Raw genomic sequence first — 21996 nt, 5'->3', positions numbered from 1 at the left:
ACTAATTCAACTAACTTCTAAACGAACTACATGAAAACTAATGCTGTTTGATGTCAAACCTTACAGAAATGCATGCAAGCACAAATGATATTTAAGCACTGCAGTGAAGGGGAAGATTTTCAGTGAAAAACAATCTTCACACAAAACATCACGTAACTTCAGAATACTTGGAAACTTGGAAACGCACAAGTCATGAGGACCAATTTGATGGTGCTTTTTTCAGGCCTTTTTAGAGCTTGGTAACCCTTGAAACTATATATTGTATAAAAAGAAGCCAGTTTTCTCCATTTGTACTTTCTGTTTCCATTTCTCCATTTTTCTGAAGAAACCCAGTAATAGAAAATGAAATCACTGGTCGTATTACTCTTCAAAAATGTGAACCAAAAAAGGGTCTCATATCCTTATGGCTTCTACGCAAGTCTTCTGATTTCACATGAAGTTTCTATCACTTCACATTTTCTTTTAACAGCAAGAGTTTCAGCAGAACTTTCACTTCAGTGTGGTTTAGTTCAGTAAAATAGTTATACAGTAACTGAAAGCAGTATTCAAAGCACAGTACAGCCCGAGCTATTTTAAACAGCAACGTGGCTATTCAAATAGTGTGGAATGTGAGAGGGTGTGTGGTGATGTGTTCCTGGCAATGGGGTGGTTTTCATTTATACAGGAATGCTTGTGTGATACTTGTTTTGCTGAGCCACAGTAAATAAGGGGAAAGACAGAAGAGCCATGTGAAAGAAAAGAACATATGCAAACAAGATTTTTACATTTCCTGATGGAAATGTGAACGGTGGATGCCCATGCAAAACCTGTCATCATGACGCCCGTGTGCACTGGGTGGTTGTTTACTGACCCAATTCCCTAAAGACTCTAAGCTCTAGATATGACTCGGGATCCCTCTATAGGAGTACATAGGATCCACCAGGTGAAAATAATAAGGCTATGATAAGTAAAGTAACCAATATTCCAAAAAAAAAATTTTTTTTTTAAAAGTTGTATAAAATATAGTTTTTTTAATAATATATAAAAAATAACCAACCAATTATTATAACATATACAGTCATGGCCAAAAATATCAGCACCCTTGGTAAATATGATCAAAGAAGGCTGTGAGAATTAATCTGCATTGTTAATCCTTTTGATCTTTTATTTGAAAAATTCACAAAAACCTTAGATAAGAATAAGATAATAAGAACTCAAAATGGGGGGAAATATCATTATGAAATAAATGTTTTTCTCAAATACACGTTGGACACAATTATTGGCACCCCTAGAAATTCTTATGAGTAAAATATCTCTGAAGTATATTCCCATTCATATTCACAATTTTGAGCAATCCAGGGTGATTATGAACATGAAATTATCCAGCCATGTGCAGCAAAAGATAATTGAGCTTCACAAATTAGTGAAGTGGCTGTAAGAAAAGAGCTAGAGCAGTGAAAATTCCCATCTCCACCATCAGGGCAATAATTAAGAATTTCCAATCAACATAAAATGTTACAAAACTGCCTGGAGGAGGACGTGTGTCTATATCGTCCTAATGCACGGTGAGAAGGAGAGTTTGAGTGGCTAAAGACTCTCCAAGGACCACAGGTGGAGAATTGCAGAAAATAGTTGAGTCTCGGGGTCAGAAAACCTTAAAAAAAAAAGTGTCAAACAGCGCCTACATCAGCACATGTTGTTTGGGAGGGTTTCAAGAAAAATCCTCCTCGCTCATCCAAAAACAAACTCCAGCATATTCAGTTATCAGACACGACTGGAACTTCAAATGGGACTGGCTTCTATGGTCAGATGAAACTAAAAAATGAGCTTTTTAGCAGCAAACACTCAAGATGGGTTTGGTGAACACAGGGATAAAAAGTACCCCATGTGTACAATGAAATATACTGCTGTAGTTTTGATGTTGTGGGCCTATATTTCTGCTGGAGGTCCTGGACATCTTGTTTAGACACATGACATCATGGATTCTATCAAATACCAACAGATAAAAAAATCAATAAGTGACTGACTCTGTTAGAAATCTAATAATGGGTCATGTTTTGATCTTCCAACCGGACAATAATCCAAACACAAACCTCAAAAACAACACAAAAATGGGTCTCTGGGCACAAAACCAAGCTTCTGCTGGCCATTCCAGTCCTCTGACCTGAACCCTGTAGAAAATGAGTGAACTGAAGAGAAGAAGCACCAACATGGAGCTGTGAATCTAAAGGGTCTGGAGTGATTCTGGATGAAGGAATGGTCTCTGATCTCTTGTCAGGTGTCTCTAACCTCATCAGGCATTATAGGAGAACATTTAGAGCTGTTAAACTGGCAAATGGAGGTTTTAAAAAGTATTGAATAAAAGGGAGCCGTTAATTGTGGCCAATGTGCATTAGAGAAAAACATTTCATAATGATATTTCCCCCCATTTTAAATTCTTATTATCCAATGAAAGGTGAGATCTTTGTGAATTTTTTAAATAAAAGATCAAAAGGATTAACAATGCAGATTAATTTTCACAGCCTTCTTTGGTCATATTTACCAAGGGTTATTTTTGGCCATGACTGTATATATATACACACATATGTGTGTGTGTGTGTGTGTGTGTGTATAAATAAGTTAAAAAAAAAATTATGTTTATATTTAATTTTAAAGTTTTTGTAATTATTTGATTTGTGCTTTCATAATTTTTTTTTATTTTTTATTTATTTTTTTTTTTAAATATACCGGCATTTCTATATACTTTTCATTAACACCAATTTTAGTCATTTTAGTAATTCAACTTAAACTTGCAACTTTATTGCAACAAAGTTTAATAGTTATGTTTAGTGACTTAAACCCCTAATCTTAAGTATGAACAATAGTAAAGGGGCGTTCACATATACAATGATTTTCACAAAAGAAGTGCCTGGCAAGTCATTCTTTTTTATGATGAGAATTATTGATTTCCAAGCAGTTGACAGCTAAATCCTATGCAAATGAGCAGCGACATGATATAAAGACTGCCAGTGTTGGATACGAGTAGATGTGTGAAAGACACTTAATAGTAATGTTTGCCTTGGCCAAAAAAAAAAATCCCCTGCAAAACTGACAAAACCAGACCAGAACAAGTATTTTTTATTTAATACAAGCAAGGCATACTTTATGAAAACCATTTCCTCAAGTCATATTTATTGACTGAATTATCATAGGTACAAATATAGTTACAAACTATTTACATGTCAAAATAGGGGTAGAGCAAACCTGTTTCTCCAGCGCTTCAAAGACACAATCATGTGATAAAAATGTCCACACAATAAATCTTGCAGTGAGTTCCTGTGGCCTGTGAGGACAAAGCAACCATGACCCTGCGGTACCTGGATAAGGAGAAGGTTGATTGACCTCCAGGAATTGGTGGGTTAAACTCCAGAATCTTGTTTCTGAAGGAGCAGAGAACTCAAACGCAGCAGAGCACGTACAGGAACGCCCAACTGACTGCTCTTGAGCAGCAGCTCTGGGAAACAGGAACATCCTGTACAGAGAGATCCGAACGATTATGTTAGGAGATAAAGTTCAAGAAAGGCTGACTATGGATCAGTGCAACATTTCAGAACATATTGATCAGATATCCAGTGCTTCGAGGAATAGCTGAACTAAAAGTTATATTTTTCTCATTATTTATTCTTGCTCATGTCGTTCCGAAAAATATGACTATTTCTTCTGTGGAGGGGCTGTACTCCAAAAAAAGCTCGAAGGCCCTGATTTTGTTCACAGCAAAGTTATCTTTTATCCTTTACGTAGGGGCTAAAAAGTAGTGTGCTTTTAGGTAACATTTTAGCTTTTAGATAACTTTTAGGGACGCTGCCTGGATTGCTGGGAGCAGTCAATTCAGTGCATCGACATAAAAGTTAATGATACGATGCATCGATTTAAAAAAGTGTGCATTGGATACAAGTTGGAATTTGTATCACGATTCATCATTTTTAACATATTTGAATCGATAAAAATCTATTCATTTATATATAATCAGTAGCTGCACTATACTTGTATTAAAGTGCCCCTATTATTGGTAATGAAAGGTTCATATTTTGGTTTTGGGAGTCCCAAAAACAGGTTGACATGCATGCAAGGTCAAAAAACGCTTTCATTGTCTTATAATATGCATTTATTTTTACCTTATTTGCTCAACGACTCCCAAACAATTAGTTTAACGATTCATTTTTCGTTATTTTGTTGCAGGTGACTCGCAAAAAATAATAGACATTGTTAATTTACTTGCACTACTGACATTGTAACAATACAAAGCTGGTTGAAAATCAACAAATGAACCCTTAAAAGTAAGCAGATTTTACAGTGTCAATATCGCTCTTCAATTAGAATTACAACTTCAATTTCTACTATAAAGCAGCTCTCCAGTGTGTTCATCCTCTGATTTCCATGTCAAAGAAGGCACACCTATTGGTCTAATGGTAGTTCGAAGGGGTTTACTAGCTGTAGTGAAATTTTCTGGAAAGTTTGCTTTGGCAAGCGGTTTCAAACTCCCAAAACGAACTCCAGACAAGCTTTGTTTTGGCCTGATTTTTTTAAATTATGTCACACCAGTTCACTTGAAGTATATCAGGGCCTTAAGTGTAGTCCATATGACTCTTGCAGTATATTTCAAGACTTCTGAAGCCATATGGTAGCTTTGTGTGAGGAACAGACTGAAACTGGAAGTGGAACATTGTTTTGTGGTGCCTTTAGAGCTTCATTTTGTGTTTCACTGAACTAAGTCAGTCACGTCGATTTGGAATGGCATGAGAGTAGTTATTTTACTTTAAAATAAGATCTCTACATTCATCAAGAACCACTAGGTTCTCTCAACAAACCAGCAGTTAGCTTCTGTCCGAGTGTAATCGTACCTTCCAGGTCAGACGCCACCATGTTCTTGAGGCTGGGAATAGAATGGTAGACCAGGAAGCAGGCTAACATGTTGACGTCAGTGTCGTTGTTCATCGGCTGTCTTCTCATGTACGCTTGCAGCACATGACTGTTATCTGTGAGTTAAGAATAACAGTGTTGTTTGCTTAATAGTTAAGGATTCAACCTTGATGAAAAAATTATGCATGCATCTGTACACACATGAATAGAAGTGAATGTCTAGTGTGGCTACACCTTTAAACTCACCAAATGAACCTCAAAAAATGTCAGGGGCATTTGTTTAGACAAAAATAATAAAAATTAATTTCATAATATTTTTTATAATAAACAATGTATTTAAATAATTATTTTGTTTAAATAATACATATAAATTAATACAATTATATTAAGAAATAATTATTTTATAATTAGAAAAATAAATACATTTATCCTTATTATTATGATTATTCTTCTTATTATTAACTTTTTAAAAGTAATAACTTTTGATTTTGGGCTATAATCTGATCTAGACATGCTTTATACAGGTTTCATGAATCTCACAGAAATGTCTGGCTATATTTCAGAATAGAATAGAAAAAATATAACATAACTAATTTTTATTTAAATAAAAATTAATGAATACGTTTATATTGATAAATAATTATAAGAATAAATACATCTATTATTATTATTATAAAATTATATTTTGTACAAAAGAAAATGTGCATTTTGCCATTATGACAATTAAGCAAATGTCACCCTTCACTTCTCATTAATGTAATGCAAAAAATTTTGTTTTCATTATTGTAATGCAGTAATATCATCGTTCAATTAAAGTTAGAATAAAGCCAGTGATGATAATACAATGATAATTATATTACATGAATTAGAATATGTTTTGCATTACAGTAATGACAGCTGAAATTAACAACGTAAATAAAAACTGAACAGCTCTACAATCAAGAAGATTTCCCCCCGTTAGCCTTTAAGTTACCAGCCTTGCAGAGAGCAGACACGACTACAGCCTTTCACACTTGCTGAAGGTGTTGACCATAACACTGAACACATGCAAGACCCAAACGCTGACTGGATGAGCTGACACAGAAGCTCTAAAACCGAAATCTGACTAAGCACATGAGCCAATGATGCTAGACGCTGATGGCTGTGACATGTTCCTCACCACAGAGCCAGCGATCCAGGGCTCGGTCGGCTGAGCTCTTCATGACGGGTAGGAACTCGGAGCTGAGCAGCAGGCCACGGCCCTGACACCGTGCGTCTCTGAGCCGCTGCTGCAGGACTCGGCTCTCACACAACTCCAGCACCAGCTTCATCTGCCACAGACTGAACGTCTCACAGAGATCGCCTCGATCCAGAGTGCGCACGGCCTACGGAGAAGCGTACAAGAGTGTTAAGGGCCTTATGGGGCATTTAACTTGTATGATGCACTTCTTTCACCAAAGCACATACATGCAATCATCACAGCAACATCAGAATTATTGTGACAAGGTCAGTGAAAAGATTAATCCAAGAGATGATGGACTCAAAAGAAATATATGCAGGACTGTCCAAAAGTTTGGGCTTAGCAAGTTTTTCTTTAAGAAATTAGTAATTGTATTCAGAAAGGATGCATTAAATTGATCAAAAGTGACAATAAATACTAGGGCTTGGTGGTATATCGAGTTTGCACGATATATCGATATATTTTTAATAAGCGATACAGTATGAAGCAATACCGTTAATATCAATATACAGTAGTTTAATACGAGCGCATCTGAAAAAATATCTAGGGAGGACAGACTGAACTGCTGCGGAGAAAGTGCTTAATACAATTTGTTCTAAACGTGTGACAAGCTTTATATGAAGGGCTTTAAAAAAAACTCATAAGATATAGTAGTCTATAGTTTCAGTTTAAAGCGGCTCGCCCCATCAGATGCTCTGACAGAAAGGCTGCGTGGGCCGCTGACAGAGACACGCTGTTTTGATATGTGCTGTTTTCCTAACTTACATTTCACAGGTAGCCTATATTCTCCATCTGTAAATGTTAAAAAGCCATGGAAATATTTCCATTTTGTGTCGGACCTTAATTAGTCTGTGCTTTTTTGTTATTTTCATTTTTATTTTAGGAAATTTAACTTCGGCTTTAAAAGCATTATTTTTGTTTTTAGATTGCAATGTTAATGTTACAATGTTTGAACGTAATGTGATTTTAACGCTTTTTTGCACATAATATATGCCTACATGCTTACATTCACTTTATTTGTTTAATCCAAATACAAAATACCGAGACATATACTGTATACCGCCAATCAGCCAAAAAAACAGAGATATTAATTTTTGCTCATATTGCCCAGCCCTAGTAAATACATATGTTACAAAGATTTCTATTGAAAGAAAAGCTGCTTCTAATGAAAAAAAATCCTGGCCTGATTTTGTTGTTATGAAGCCATATATATTTTAATTAAAATTATAAAAATAATAATTATTATTATTAACTTTTTTATTTTATGATTAAGTTTTGATTTTGGGCTGAAATCTGATGAATCTCACAAAGAAATATCTGGGCAATTATAAAATAAAAAAATAAAAAATCACATCTCTGCATCACAGGAATAAGTTACATTTTTACATTAAATTGAAAACAGAAAACTGTTATTTTAAATTGTAATATTTCACATTACTGTTTTTACTGTATTTTTGATCAAATAAATGCAGCCTTGGTGAGCAAAAGAGTCTCCTTTCAAAAACATTTAAAAAAAATATTTTAATCTTTTTGAACAGTAGTGTAGATTCAGAAACCGACACAATAAAAATTGTAGATACAGAAAAATTCCACCTAATTAAAAATAAAATCGAAATTTTACCCAATATTTGCATGCATTCGTGCTTTACTGTAACTGACCTGGTCAATAGAGATGTGTGTTGGCAGCATTTCTGGGTATTCCTGTGTCACACATTCATACAGAATTGCTGACAGTAATGCCACGGTCTCCTGCTTCTATAGAAACAAGACAAAAAATGTGTGAAAACTACAGAAACACCATCTTTAGAGTTATTTACTTACTTAACTTAATGTCTAAGAACTGCATCTGTGGCATGAAGTTGATTACTGCAAAAAATTATGTTGATTCATCCCTCAGTTTGACAGAAATAAAAGTTTATAGCAATGGGAAGCGTAGCAGGAAAGTGGGTCATACTGACTTCTATGTTTACTGTATTCATTTTGTATTTATAGATACTGTGACACATTTTCTGGTTAAACGTTTTGCACCGAGGCTCGAGGCGTCACTTTATTTCATTTGCTCTTTTATCACGTAGGGAAGAAATGACAATAAACCTGCTTTGATGTGTTAAGGTTAGACTTTTGAAACTGAGAGTTTTTATTTGTGGTACGCCCGCTCTCCTGCTGAGCTTCCATTATAAGAGTATTTACTATAAACACATTTCCCGTTTGTTTATACGCAAACGGAGGCGATTTGCATTACTGTATGTTGTATTTGGCAACATACTAAATGTCTTAAAAAAATTTCACGGGTTTAAGCATTTCTGACATGCTTTCGATTTATTATGAGTTAAGCCTTCTGTTTTATTAAAGATGCAAGTTATCCAAATCATTCTTTCAAATCAGTTTATTCTCTCTATCATTGCACATATCTTTACCAGTTTTACATGGCTCTGACATGACAAATGGCTTTACTGGTCTCATATTAATTCATTTTATTTTCATATTTCAACGTATCCTATCACATTCCTCAGGGATGCAAACTATTATCAGGGGTAATAAAAGAGGCGACCCTCCTAGGAGAAAGAAAATACATTTTTAAAATATCAGTTTTAAAATGAGGATTTACAGTGGAATTCAGCACGTGGTTACTATTTAATATGGCTATATATTATTATTATTATTCAAATGTATTTCTTTTTCTAAAAATTAGAAAGAGAACATTTTAAATTAAATCAATAAAGAAATATTACTACAGTGATAATGCCATTTTACCGTAAAATAAATTATATATTCTTATAATTATCATTATTTTATACATGTTTTTATTCAATTGAAAAACTTAAACAAAGAAATATATTACTACAGTAATAATACTATTGCACTGTAAAATAATACTGAAAATAAAAACTGAACAAAAATTGAAAAATAATCCAAATAGATTATAGTAACAATACTACTGTACTGTAACATAAAAGAATAGACTATGTAATAAAGATACTGCTACTACTACTAATAATAATTATTTTAATATTATCATTATTAAAAAATATTTTATTAAATTGTACAAATTAAACCAATAAAGAAATATTACTACAGTAATAACACTACTGTACTGTAAAATAAAAGAATCTAGTATTTAATAATGATACTACTACTACAATAATTATCATTATTTTATACATGTTTCTCTTTTATTAAATTGCAAAACTTATTAAATTACTAAATTACAATATAGAAATGTATTACTACCGTTAATACTATAATACTGTAAAATATAACTGAGTATTTAATAATGACACTATTACTATTACTACTAGCTCTTCTAATAGTTATTTAAATAATTTTACAGAGCTAACTAATATTCATAGCTGTCTTCATTTCTTAACACCATCGAGCTTTTATTTTGATGGAGAACCACAACGAGCCCTAAAAACCTTTGTCTACATCAGATTCTCATTACAAAAGAATGCAATGCCGCACTGAAACTACGACTTGCTTTGGATCCAAAAAAGAAATTTTCCCCAAAAAGCGACATGTTTGCATCCCTGATTACTGTACACCTGCTAACATTTTACTTTTGCAAACTGAGGGAGGCCTAAATACTTTTTCCAACACAAGACATAAAAAATAACTTTTAACAGACCCCAGATCATTCCTTTAAGATGAAAATGGCCCAGAATAATCCTCTAACGATCCATAAACATAAAAAACAAAGGCTTTTCTTTTTTCCTCTGTCTCAGATGTTTAAGAAGAAAACCTTAATTACTATTCAATTGCATCCTATAGTATGTAGACTGAGGGCTTTCACCTCACCCAAACAGTTTTTAAAAGATCAAGTCATCTCAGTAGAGCAAAATTTTGTCTCTGACAGATATTTCGCATCCACGTCTCTTTCCTTACGAATGCACATGGACAAGACTTCACCTCTGTAGGGACATGAATGCTTTTTTCCTATTACCCAAACCAAGCGCTTTGCCTTAAAACAACATGTTTATGGTCTCACATGCTTCATGTTTTCCGAGGCCCTGCAGAAGTACTCGGCGAAGGAGACCAGAGCCGTGTCTGAGGTGAAGGTTGAGATGGCCTCAGGCTGCGTAGGAGACGAACAAGTGGGAGGGAAGGGGAAAAATAGCTCATTGACATGAAAAACATTCTTTGCAGCAGTTTGAAAGAACACATTATGCTGCTTTAATCCAATTAGGAAACACAAGACCTTAGCAAACATCCAGAAATATCTTTACACCTTTATCCTCTGTATTTGCATGAGCAGATTAATGCTTCAATTATATACAAACAGACATATGACACAGTAAATATTGACAGATGTTGGCCAAACCAGTTTGTGGACAGTAGACTGTTGGTAATATTTATTGTGCACACAGACCGACCTTAAAAGTGCGCACTTCAGCACTTCTGCTGTTGAGGTTGGGGGCCAGTAGGCTCTTCCAGCCTTGAGGGTCGTCTTTGTAGGGCAGCTGTCCAGCACGCAACTTCACATACAGAACTCCGTCTTTGGATAGGATGGATCTAGAATGCAGAATGTATTTAAAATGGTTGACCACAATAATAACTTGAGCTCTGTTCAAAAACCTAGTGAGCTGCCTTCTAAAGAAGCATACAAACAAAAAATGGAACATATTCAGTGAGTGATTTGGAACACTCTATGGGCAGCAACTCCGTGTGCTTCATAATAAGCTTTCATATTGATTCAGGTCAGCATGTCATTAAGCATAAAACTACACTATTGTTCAAAAGTTTGGGTTTGGTACATTTGTTTCCTATTTTCAAAAGAAGTCTCATTTGCTCACTATGGCTGTGTATATTTGATCAGAAATACAGTAAAAACTAAAATTATAAAATATGTTTAACATTTAAAGTAACTTTTTTTTTTTAGAATAAGTTTTGAAATAAAGTTCATTTCTGGGATGAAAATCTGTGTTTTCAGCATTGTTCAGAAATCATTCTAATATGCTGATTTGCTGCTCAAGAAACATTTCTGATTTCTGAAAACGGTGCTGTGCTGTTTATTATTTTTTTATGTTAAACATGCTTAGCCGTTTTTGAAATTTTTTCAGGATTTAATTTGATGAATAAAAAGCTTAAAAGAATTGTATATAATAATTAAACAATATAATTATTTACAAATAAAATAAAAGAAATAGTAAAATAAATAAGTAAAAAATAACCGTACATACAATCTTTCAAACTGATTTTTGATAAAAATTCTAATAGTTTCCCAGGAGAAGTTTACAAATTTTAAAAAAATTATTTATTAATGTCCATTCTGAGTAAAAAAAAAAAAAACCTTTCCTACTATAATTTAAAGCAGGACACTGTAATAAAATAGATTTTACAGTCAACGAAGACTGACTTAATAAAGAAAAGAAAAGAAAAAAAAAATCACAAAAGGCAATTCTTCTCCTTTTAATAAATAAAGGTAAGTTTTGTGTGACTCTTGTGCAATTCTATATCCTTGCTAAATAAAAGTTTTAAATTCTAATAACATTTCTATGCATTCTTAATTTAAGTCTTACTGACCCCAAATTTGTGAACGGTTGTGTGTACATATAGTATGCAAAAATTCTGTGTACATTGATACTTCAGTACTGAACAAAATACACAATAAAATTTTTTTTACTGAGCTTTTCGCAGTGCTTTCTGGGATTGTCTTATCTTGATGAACATGTGTGGTGCTCTCTTAGATTGCAAAAAGAAGTTACATAACATTAAAGGCATAACATTGCTGGGCACCTACTGAAAAAGCACGCACATCTGGAGCATGGCCTTAAAATACTAGAGTGTCATTTAGTTCGATTCCACCTCGCTTAATATACATGCAGACTTACTGCAGATGTTGGGTTCCTTTACTGATGTCGATGCTCAGCTCCCAATATCTTGGACCTTTCACCTTAATCTGGATGCAAAGAATTAAAAACTATAACATCAGATTTAGGTAGTTTGTATGAGCTGTACTTGGAAATGGTTTAATTTATTACCCGTTTCAGAAGGTTAAGTTCAGGCAGCATGGTGGGAGCCATCAACTCCACAGTCGTCTCTTCGTACCACTGCGTCTCCTATTAAACGCATACCACATGCATGCACAAACAGATTAGAAACCTAACGCCTTGCATCACAATGTATACGTCCATTATGCATGACTCTATGCCTGCGTGAACAAAGACGTCTTTGTAATTGCTGTGAACAGCTGGTTCCCTTCCTTTGGCTGGCGTCATTTAATTGAAAAGATGAGTCCTCACAGCAGCAGGGGAAACATGGTCAGACGTCACGGTCAACCTTCAACAGTCCTTCCTGTGTTTATCACCTAAGAATCTCTTTGATGTGGCCTAACGGCCTCACACGCAACGGGACAGATAGATGTTGGGATGTGGAGCTATGTGCTAATTACAGTCTTCAACAAGAAATGGCATTCAAAGCCATTTTAGCAAGTGAAATTAGGAAGAAAATGTGATTTGAGTCAAGAATTAAAAAGGGATCATGAAAAGTTTCAGAGTCTGATGTGAAACCATTTTGCAGTGCACTTTTGAGGAAGCTTTTGACCCGGACATGTAAGTTGAAGGTCAAGTTCATCTGTGGTTGACTGGTTTTTTTCTAGGCTTGATTGTGTTTATGGGGTGCAATCTAACGTGTTAATGATTTGTTTGTTAAAAACTGCATTATTTTTCACATAATTTACCTATATTTCTTACCGCTATGTCCCTTCTCCTCTAAACGCGCTGATCATTTCCTGCTTTTATGAAGCATGTTCCCAGGGGCGGGGTTTATGATGTCACTAACCCAGAATTATTTTGTTGTAGTCCCTTACCAGCCGTTCGCTGTAGGCGATGCTATGCTAATTCTGTAAGAGACAATTTCTCCCTTTGCATTGAATTTTGAGCTTTGTAACTTTGCAGATGTTGTTTATGCTCACAGCTACATTACACACTAACAGAAGTTAAAAAGGTGAAATTGTATAATATAATCCCTTTAAGAGCGTCACTACTTATCCCAATTGTGACTATTCTTTTTAAAATATTCTTATTTGCTAATATTGACAACCATTAACTTTTATCCACCATTATATCAGTGCATTTCACAACAAAGAAAAGCTACATTACCTACATCTACAGTCTAAAACATTGGTTCATCTGAGAGGGAAAGTCATTTCAGAGCAGGGTTATTGTTGTTAGCTAAAACTAAAATATTTTTAGTTTCAAGGCAACATGAAATAAAAATAAATGAATATCTAAAAAAAATTTAAATTAAAAAAACGAATAAAATGACAAAAAGCACATAAAATTACAAAAAAATTAAGATAAAAATTTAAATTACAAAAATCAAAGCTAATTCCAAATGTTTCCACATATATATATATATATATAGTATTTAAATAATGCTAAAATAGCATTTTTTTCAGAGACACAGCAAGTTGCATTTTTTGCATTTCATTGAACAATTACAAAAAACTTTTTTTCCAGAACATGTGTGAACTAAAAAAGTAAAAATGGTCTATTTTGATTTTATGTTGGTAACCAGTGTTGTTAGTTAACTAAAATGAAAAAACCTAGTAAAACAATATTTGTTAATTGAAATAAAATAAAATGTAAACATTAGATTAGAAAAACATAAACCTAAATAAGATTTTTTTTTTTTTTTTTAAATAGAAATCTAATATAAATTTAAAAAAAAAATTTTTTTTAAAAATGACAAAAGCACATAACTTAAACTGAAGTTAACAAAAATAAGAGCCAATTCAAAAATGTAATAAACACCATAATAGTACATAATTAATACTAAGATAACACTGGGATTCATTGAATGTGAGTAAGTGTATGTTTTGAAAGACCACATCCAGGCGTGAGGCACGTGCAGCACATACCTTGTAGGTGACATCTAGCAGAGCATAGCAGGGTTTGAGTGTGTCCACATCTACAGGCACCAGCAGACGCGGTTCTGCTGCGAGCACAGCCAGGTGGCGCAACGCCTGGAGGTGATACCTGCAAAGAGGAACAAGAACATATGTTTAGAAGAAACAAAAAAAATGATGATTTATACTTCCAACCTTAAACTCAATCCCATACACCAGCCTGACAGACAATCAGTTGTAGTTAGAAACTGTAGAATATGTGTTTCAATTACTGTCAAGTGTTTACTCTCATCACTATTCTTTTTTAGTAGTAGTTTGTTTAGTAGACAAAATATAGTCTCCACAGAAAGTATTGCACATTTACACTTAAAACACTTCAAAAATGTCTTGTTTTGTCATTTCAAACTGAAAATAGTTTTGTGAAATGTTTCATCTGAAAACTGTGTTTGTGCTCTTTCTTTAAAACAAATGGCACTTGGTCTGATAACTTACTTAATGCAACGTCATTCACATGTTTTTTTAAGTGTGACTCAAGTGTGTGAATACTTTTTGGTCCCAGTGTATAACAGGACACTTTGACACCATGTAGATACGAGCATTTAACACACACACACACATTCACGATTATGGGTAACAAGTCTCATTTACAGTAAAAATGAAAGTGGTTTTCCTCAGATGTGTAGACAATACAGCCATATTTGCTCACTGTGATGTGTGAGTGTGTGTGTGTGTGTGTGTGTGTTACCAGCTGTTGTCTACCTGTTGTCTGTGCTGTGAGCAGGAAAATGAGGATAAAGTGCACAAAGGAGGGCAGCAATGGCCGAGTTGGAGGTGCTGAGTGTGTACCTGTGGGAAAAGCAAAAGTATGTCATAAAAATGAGGTTTTTGACTTTTTTTCATGTTACCATTTGAGTGAGCAAAACATAAATGAACAATGCATGTGAATTGATGTTTGAAAATTAGTGCAAAATAAACAAAGGACGCACATGCTGCATATTCAGTTGTCCCCGGAGGCAATATTTCAGAGTGCATGTGACACGCAATTGTGTAGCGAGGGGGAAATTGGTCATCCATTGTTCACCGGTACTATTTGTGCTCTTTCAAAAAGGCCTCACTTAAAAATAATGGGCGAGTTGAAGAGTGCACTCGAACAGGTTCTGACAGGACGAGAGGCTCTTACTGTGCCTTTCATTGACCTGGTTAGAGGTCACCTTATTTCTCTTTAAAAACGCTCAAGAGCTTGTGTTGTGCCCACCACAACACCTGCAGCTCGCTGCTACACATACATGTACATTTTTTTATGCAATTCTATAACAGGCAGAATAACAGGCAGGGTGGTGTTTTGTATAAGGTAAATTATCCATGAGTATCCATGTTCCAGAACTAGTGATGCATCAAAATTTCAGCAACCAAAAATTCAGCCGAAACAGTAATTTTTTTGTTTTGGCTGAAAGAGTTTTGGGGGGCCAAAATCATTGACCAAAACAGCAATATTTCATTAGTGTTTCTCCGTGTCAGTCGATTTCATGCTAACAATGTTGAAAAAACTACAAGAGGTAAACTTGTCAGCCATATGGACACCAGTGCTGATTTAACAATACCAAAACTGATATCGATTCTTAAACCTCAAGATCAATATTTTAGTCGATGCTGTTTACAGTTAATGCATGACCTAAATCACAGATTGCTGTAGCACCTCAGCTCTTACAATTTACAAGCGATCATCTCTTACAATTTACTACTAGTTACAGCACAAAATAAGCATGAATGAACATCAGAAAGTATGCGGAAAGAAACAGAACAACTTACTGAAATGTATCATGTCTCATATGTAATCGCTCAATCAGTGTTGCAACCGTGCAAAGAAGCCAGTAAAACAGCTTGTAAACAATAGGTCATATATCTCAAGAAAGACATACAGTGTGTGCAGAATTATTAGGCAAGTTGATATTCTTGTCATATTTTTTTTCCAAGAACATTTGACCAATTCCAAACCAAATCAATCTTAATAACTACTATTGATTTTGTATTTAATAATTTATAAGTGATATATAATTGCCCATGAAGGCTGATAGTCAGAAACTTCTTATTTCAGGTGTGCAGAATTATTAGGCAGGTTTTCCTTTACAGATAAAATGAGCCAAAAAAGAGATTGAACTCAAGAATAAAAGTTAAAACAAATATTAAATGCCCATGAGAAGGATGCAATACTAATGCAATAATAGAATTAGCAAAGTTAAGGCATGACCACTGGGCAGTGAAATGCTCATTGGGTCAGCAAGGTCAGAAAAAACAGGTGGAGAGGAAAAGACACATGTTAACTGCAAAAGAATTAAGAATTAAGGTGAAGAATTAGGTGAGAAACCATCAGGAACCATTTAGTCTCCAGCACCATCATTTTACAGAACTGCAACCTTCCTGGAGTCACCAGAATTACAAGGTGTCAGGTTCTCAGAGACTTTGCTTGGGTAAAAGATTCTTTAAAATGGCCCTCACTTAAGAATAACATGCTGAAGTGTTGTGAAATACATGAAGACTGATTTTGTATAGGCTTTATGGACAGATAAGTTGAGAGTGACTCTTGAAGGACCAGCATCACATCCTCTTGTACCACTGTTTGAAGAATTTATCTTCCAGAATCTGGCAGTAAGTTTTGGGAGCTCATTTTAGTTCATCTCCTATCCTGAAAAGTCTGTCTTGCAGGATTGATTAAAAATGAGCTCCTAAAATTTACTGCCAGATTCTGGAAGATAAATTCTTCAAACAGTGGTACAAGAGGATGTGATGCTGGTCCTTCAAGAGAAAGCATTGTCGCACTATCGCACCCAAGGGGCCGTCTGACAATTCCACCGACTGGGTTAAAACGTCCAATGTATTTAAATTAAAATCACTTTTAACATTTTAAATAACACAGTCAAACTGTAAAGCTTGTATTGCTCATAGTGATTTACTACAGATGAGATTTTGCCAATATATATACTGTATGTACAGTACACAATTATTCACATATAAAAGATCCCTGGAAAGGTTTTTTTTCACGTTCCAATGGTTGTAGTGCATTGCTAGATACAAAACAACTGTGTGATCGTTATTATTGATGTTAGTAATTGTTGGTAAAAAAACTACAGTAATTCACCAAAAGGGTTTTTAATGTTCCACAGGTCGTAGTACGTTGTGAAATTTTGCCAGTATCTCCCTTACTGTATGTACAATTCACTTTTTTCATTTTTAAAACAAAAACAAAAAAATCTGTAAGACCTCAAAAGGAATTGTTCATTTTCCAAAGGTTGTAGTATAAAATATTGATGTACTTTATGTACATTAAGGGAGGTATTAGCAAAATTTCACCTATAGTAAGTGAGTCTAGTGACTAGGAATGTACTACAACTTTTGGAACATCAAAATCCCCCAAAAAAAGCACAATGGGAAGTGACTGACTGACGACACAGCTTAATGCTCATTGGTTCAGACAACTGTGATGCTGCATTCTCTGCTAAAATGTTTTTTTTTTTTTTTTATCTGATTTCATGTGATTGTGTATTTAAATTTTGCTTGAATATTCCCAAACACTATGACAGTGCGATCTCTGTGTGAGATATGTTGTCATATTTCTATAAAAATCTAAAATACATGTTTGTATTAAAGTAGAATGGATGATAAATACGCCTTTCGTATGGGATTAAATAGGAAGAACTTTGAGTGTCATGTTAATCATATTTATATTCATATAAAAGCAAAAGAACTGAAATTATATCACATTTATTAGCAGAACAGCACACGAGTGAGAATAACGTGATATCCGCCTTTGATCTTGTAGTATCTGACTGTTCCACTTCGAGAGCTCAGAACTGTCCGTCTTGACTGCGCTTATTTCACTCCTCCCCTCACTGCAGCCGCCTACTCTCACCTACATTTAAGGCGCATCTCAAACAAGTCTAATAGCTGTTATTGTGTTAGTGCACTACTGAGCCACATAATGTGTTTTCTTTAACCGATTTCTGAGGGAAACAGCGTGAAACCTTGCGTGTTCGTTCATATTCTACATCTGCTTTACTGTCGATATAGTTCGCATAATCATCAATAAAGTGTATTCTGAGATCTGAGGTCTTATATCACTGTATTAGTTCACCGAGGCGCTTTACCCGTCGTTGGGGAATCCTGGAGTGTGACGTATGAGGGGAACCCCAGTATTACAGCACAGTGTCACACAAGCCATGATACAGAGTTACAGAAACTAAACAACCGAAAGCAATATATGTCTTCCTCAGATGTAATGTTAGTTCTGTACTTCAGCGTTGGGTAAAAGAGCATTATAATCTCCTTTGTGGTAGAGAAAACTGCTTACATATAGGCTACGGGAAATTTTGAATTAAACATACACACAATCAGCGTTTCCACATGTTTATACTGGCCCCGATAATCAAAACTTCTAGCGCTAGCTCCATTTCTGCAAATCAGTTTTTGTAAATGAATGACTTGATCCACATATGGCCTGCTTCATCAACAGCCGCTTGCGCCACCTGCTGGTGAGCGGCTGACAGCAGCAGGAGATCATGCATCGGTGCTCTACTGCTATTCCTGCGGTTCCGGGATGTGCAACGCTGCATTTTCTGCGGAATTTTAACCACTAAATTTGTGGCAGCGAATTTGGAAAGTGAAATAAAATGACAGAAATTTGCCTGTCAAATATTATACATCGTATTTTTAAACAGACTGAATATTTTGGAAGTGAATTCTGGAAGGTGAATATGAATTATTGAATTTTTAATTATGAAAATGTGTATTTTGAATTGAAATATTCACAGCTTAAATAAACAACTATGTTAAATTTCAGGATCTAAAAATGCAAGCCCTGGAAATACAAGGCATTAAAATGCAAGCACTGTTAATTGCAATGCATCTTTTTTTTTTTCGATTTGTGGAATTCAGCATGCTTTGTGTTTCAAAAACTATTGTTATTATTCTCCTTCCATAGAAGCATTATTGCAAATTTCACATCAAGGCTGAATCTCATGCATTGTGTGACCGAATGTAACTCTGAATATGCAGAAGCGTGAACGATATGAGAATGAGCGAATGATGACGGCATTCCTTTGTGGATGAACTTCCTTTAATGTATCATTTAACAGAGGATGAAATGTGGGGTCAAAGGAGATAAAGGCGGCATTTCATAACAGAGGAAGTATTATGATAAAGGCTATTATCGCAGTTTTAAAGTCTGGGGACAAAAACACAATAATGCTTTATCTGTGGTTATAAATAGCATGAACTGTAGCTGGCATGTTCTCAGGCTTTGTTTGGCCACATACCAAAAACCTTTGTCCTGAGGAATCATTGATGTCTGTGTGGGATGAGTTACAAGTCCTAAAACCTAAAAAATGTAGCAAGTTTTTTTTCAACTTACGGTTTAATTGTCCCAAAGTCAATGGGTTTTTGGTCAGAAATAAGTTCTGTTTGCACTCAAGATATTTTCACATTTTATCATACATCAGTAATATCCAACTCATGATTTTTTTAAGCTTTTATGAGTCTTGAAAAAGGCAAACATGTGGCAACGTAGATGGGACTACAGAGGTTGTTGGTAACTCATTTACTCACTAATCTGCTTCAAAAGCCTCTTTGTGTTTACAGGTAAAAACATGTAAGAATCCTAAACTTTTGCTGGCCACAGAGCTTATTTTATGCAATAATCCAAAAGCCTATTGGCTTTTTGTTGAGGGACGCAAGGTGATGCTAAGTTATAGATGGACTACAAAAATACGTCATCACTTGAGCACTTTATACTTAGGGACATAGGGCTGTTTAATAGTAATACTGATGCTTAGCAAACACTACTAATCAAATGCATAATAATGTCAATAAAGTGAACTGAGGTGCTGGGTAGTATGGGTAAAGATGGACTCTTTTATACATTTCCAAATGACAAAACTCAAACTTAACTAACCTCCCTCCACCCAGGAAGAGCAGGCCCAGAGCCATGTGATGGGCCATGTGGAAGCCATAATTCATCTCGCCAATGGTGCGTTTGTGGAGGAAGCGGCACAGTTGCAACACTTTCAAGTTCCCTGAACCAGCCATCACCATTGAAACCGCCAGGAGGACCATGCTTAAACACGTCTGCAGGTTATACTGCCCTGTCTGGAGGAGACCGGATGTTGTGTGAATGAATATTTGTGATTACATGACGATGTTCGCCTTCAATGCAAACAAATGCTTACCACTGTAGCCGTGGAGGTCGTAAGACACTGCATGAAGTTTCTGGCAAATTTGTACTGATGGAGAAAGAAAATATTAAGAATATTCAGAGAACTTTCAGAAAGTTCTCAAATCGGTAAGTGGGAAGTAAACGTCCACTTACTAAGCAGTCAAAAGCATCTGAATTTGCAGAACCAGCAAACCGGAATCCCACGGCCAGGCAGCCTCCAGCAATTATATAGTCATGAGCTTGACTGTGGAAACAGTGACAAATGTCTGCCTTATTTCACTCCTCCAGTCATCAAAGGAACAAAAACTCATTGGAAAGTCATAATAGAAAACACCTCCATATGGGCGAGAAACAGTCTGTGGGTATGAGGATCTCCTATAAATCACACGATCAAAACATCATAGAGAATCTGCTGCTACTCACACTAAGGTCTCCATGTTGAGATCCTCAGAGATGGACGTCTGCTCCTGGTTTCCGATGTTTTCTTGGATGATCTGAAAATGCAAAGCTTATTTTTAGTGTTAATCATATTAAGGGAGTCTGACACTGTGTCTACATGACATGTCACATCATCTCTGTGAGCCAAATTAAGTGTAAGCTCAATGCTAAAAACAAAGTCCCTTTCAAGGAAAGTCTGTTTACTTGGCCATTTTTGCAACACTTCAAGACAGCTATTTTGGACATACAAGACCGAGTCTAAATATCTGAATGGGGAAATATTAAAATCTCAAAAACTGCTTGAGAAACTCACAATTAAATAGCCATATTGCACACAGCAGTTACTGCCAATCATAGTAATAAGAGTGTACCATCTTGGTAAATCTATAATCTTCGGCTAGAATTCAGTAAAATGGAAGATTTTTTTGTATCCCTCTTTATTTATTTAATTTTATCGATTTATGGTTTTTGTAAATGTCCAAAGGAGGAAGAAGTTTTCCATTGACCTACATTGACAGAATTTTCAGCATTCAATCATTATCGTCAGTGATAATGTCAATGAAATTTGATTACTGAATTGTGATTGACCTTTTCTTTTTGTATGCAAAAATGAGAAAATAAAAGCAACTAAATTAACAGAAACTGTCATTTTCTAAAGAAGATCTGCAACAACTGCAGCATGGTCAAATGACTTCACAATTAAAAGACGCACTTCTCAATGACCTTGCTCTTCCTCCTCTCTTGCTCAATGACCTGCGCACCACCTCTATGGCTGAAGTGACCAAACAGCTCTGCGTTTTTCAACACAAGCGTTGCTAAATATTTGACCAACTTACAGGGGAACAGGAAGCGAAAACATGACCTGAGGCAAAAATGTGCTTCCTCTTGAGAAACTAGTTGGAAACAGGACACAATATTGGATGAGTCCCTGCAGTGTGTTAGACCTCTAATGTACCTGAGGCACATTACTGGTCACCCAGTCGGCGTTGGGAAAGATCTCGTCCCACATGATAAGACATCTGGCCAGCGTCTGTCGAGAGAACAAAGACAGATACTAAACAACAAAGAACTTGCTATAAATAAACATTTTACGCTGAATTGTAAAATAGGAAATATTTGTACACCCCCTTTCTTTTGTAAGCATTCATGTTTATTGGTTAAGGCCTTTGTGACATAGGCTCTGTTCCAAAACCTAGTGAGCTGGCTTGCCTACTTGGCAGTTGCCTTCATTTCAAATGCATTTTTGTTTAGAAACCTGAGATGCAGAAAAGTGGAATAAAAAAGGTTTTTAAAGTTTTTAAAACTTTATTTTTTAACTAAGTGCACTAGATGCTGTGAAAGACAAGATGGAAGTGCAGTAGTCAAATGCATCAGTATAGTGCAGTGGTCAAGCAATACATTGACAATATC

At 35.2% G+C, this 21996-nt stretch overlaps 1 protein-coding gene across 3 annotated transcripts in view; it reads right to left on the bottom strand.

Annotated features, from left to right (window-relative positions):
• Nucleotides 1-3077: 3077 nt before the first annotated feature.
• The window catches only part of anapc1 (anaphase promoting complex subunit 1), a 75527-nt gene continuing 56608 nt past the window's right edge, over nucleotides 3078-21996 (bottom strand). For all 3 annotated transcript variants that reach the window (XM_058796701.1, XM_058796703.1, XM_058796704.1), the window contains 15 exons: nucleotides 21542-21616; nucleotides 20572-20642; nucleotides 20302-20392; nucleotides 20162-20215; nucleotides 19888-20081; nucleotides 14703-14789; nucleotides 13956-14073; nucleotides 12076-12153; nucleotides 11926-11993; nucleotides 10468-10606; nucleotides 10083-10169; nucleotides 7757-7852; nucleotides 6038-6242; nucleotides 4860-4994; nucleotides 3078-3490 (listed from right to left, as the gene is read on the bottom strand). In XM_058796701.1, coding sequence (XP_058652684.1) covers nucleotides 3378-3490; nucleotides 4860-4994; nucleotides 6038-6242; nucleotides 7757-7852; nucleotides 10083-10169; nucleotides 10468-10606; nucleotides 11926-11993; nucleotides 12076-12153; nucleotides 13956-14073; nucleotides 14703-14789; nucleotides 19888-20081; nucleotides 20162-20215; nucleotides 20302-20392; nucleotides 20572-20642; nucleotides 21542-21616 — 1611 coding nt within the window. In that variant the 3' untranslated portion in view covers nucleotides 3078-3377. The remainder of the gene's footprint in view (nucleotides 3491-4859; nucleotides 4995-6037; nucleotides 6243-7756; nucleotides 7853-10082; nucleotides 10170-10467; nucleotides 10607-11925; nucleotides 11994-12075; nucleotides 12154-13955; nucleotides 14074-14702; nucleotides 14790-19887; nucleotides 20082-20161; nucleotides 20216-20301; nucleotides 20393-20571; nucleotides 20643-21541; nucleotides 21617-21996) is intronic.

This window comes from Onychostoma macrolepis, chromosome 13 (assembly GCF_012432095.1).
Source record: "Onychostoma macrolepis isolate SWU-2019 chromosome 13, ASM1243209v1, whole genome shotgun sequence".
NCBI classification, from domain to species: domain Eukaryota; kingdom Metazoa; phylum Chordata; class Actinopteri; order Cypriniformes; family Cyprinidae; genus Onychostoma; species Onychostoma macrolepis.
This window is presented reverse-complemented; position numbering and strand designations above follow the sequence as displayed.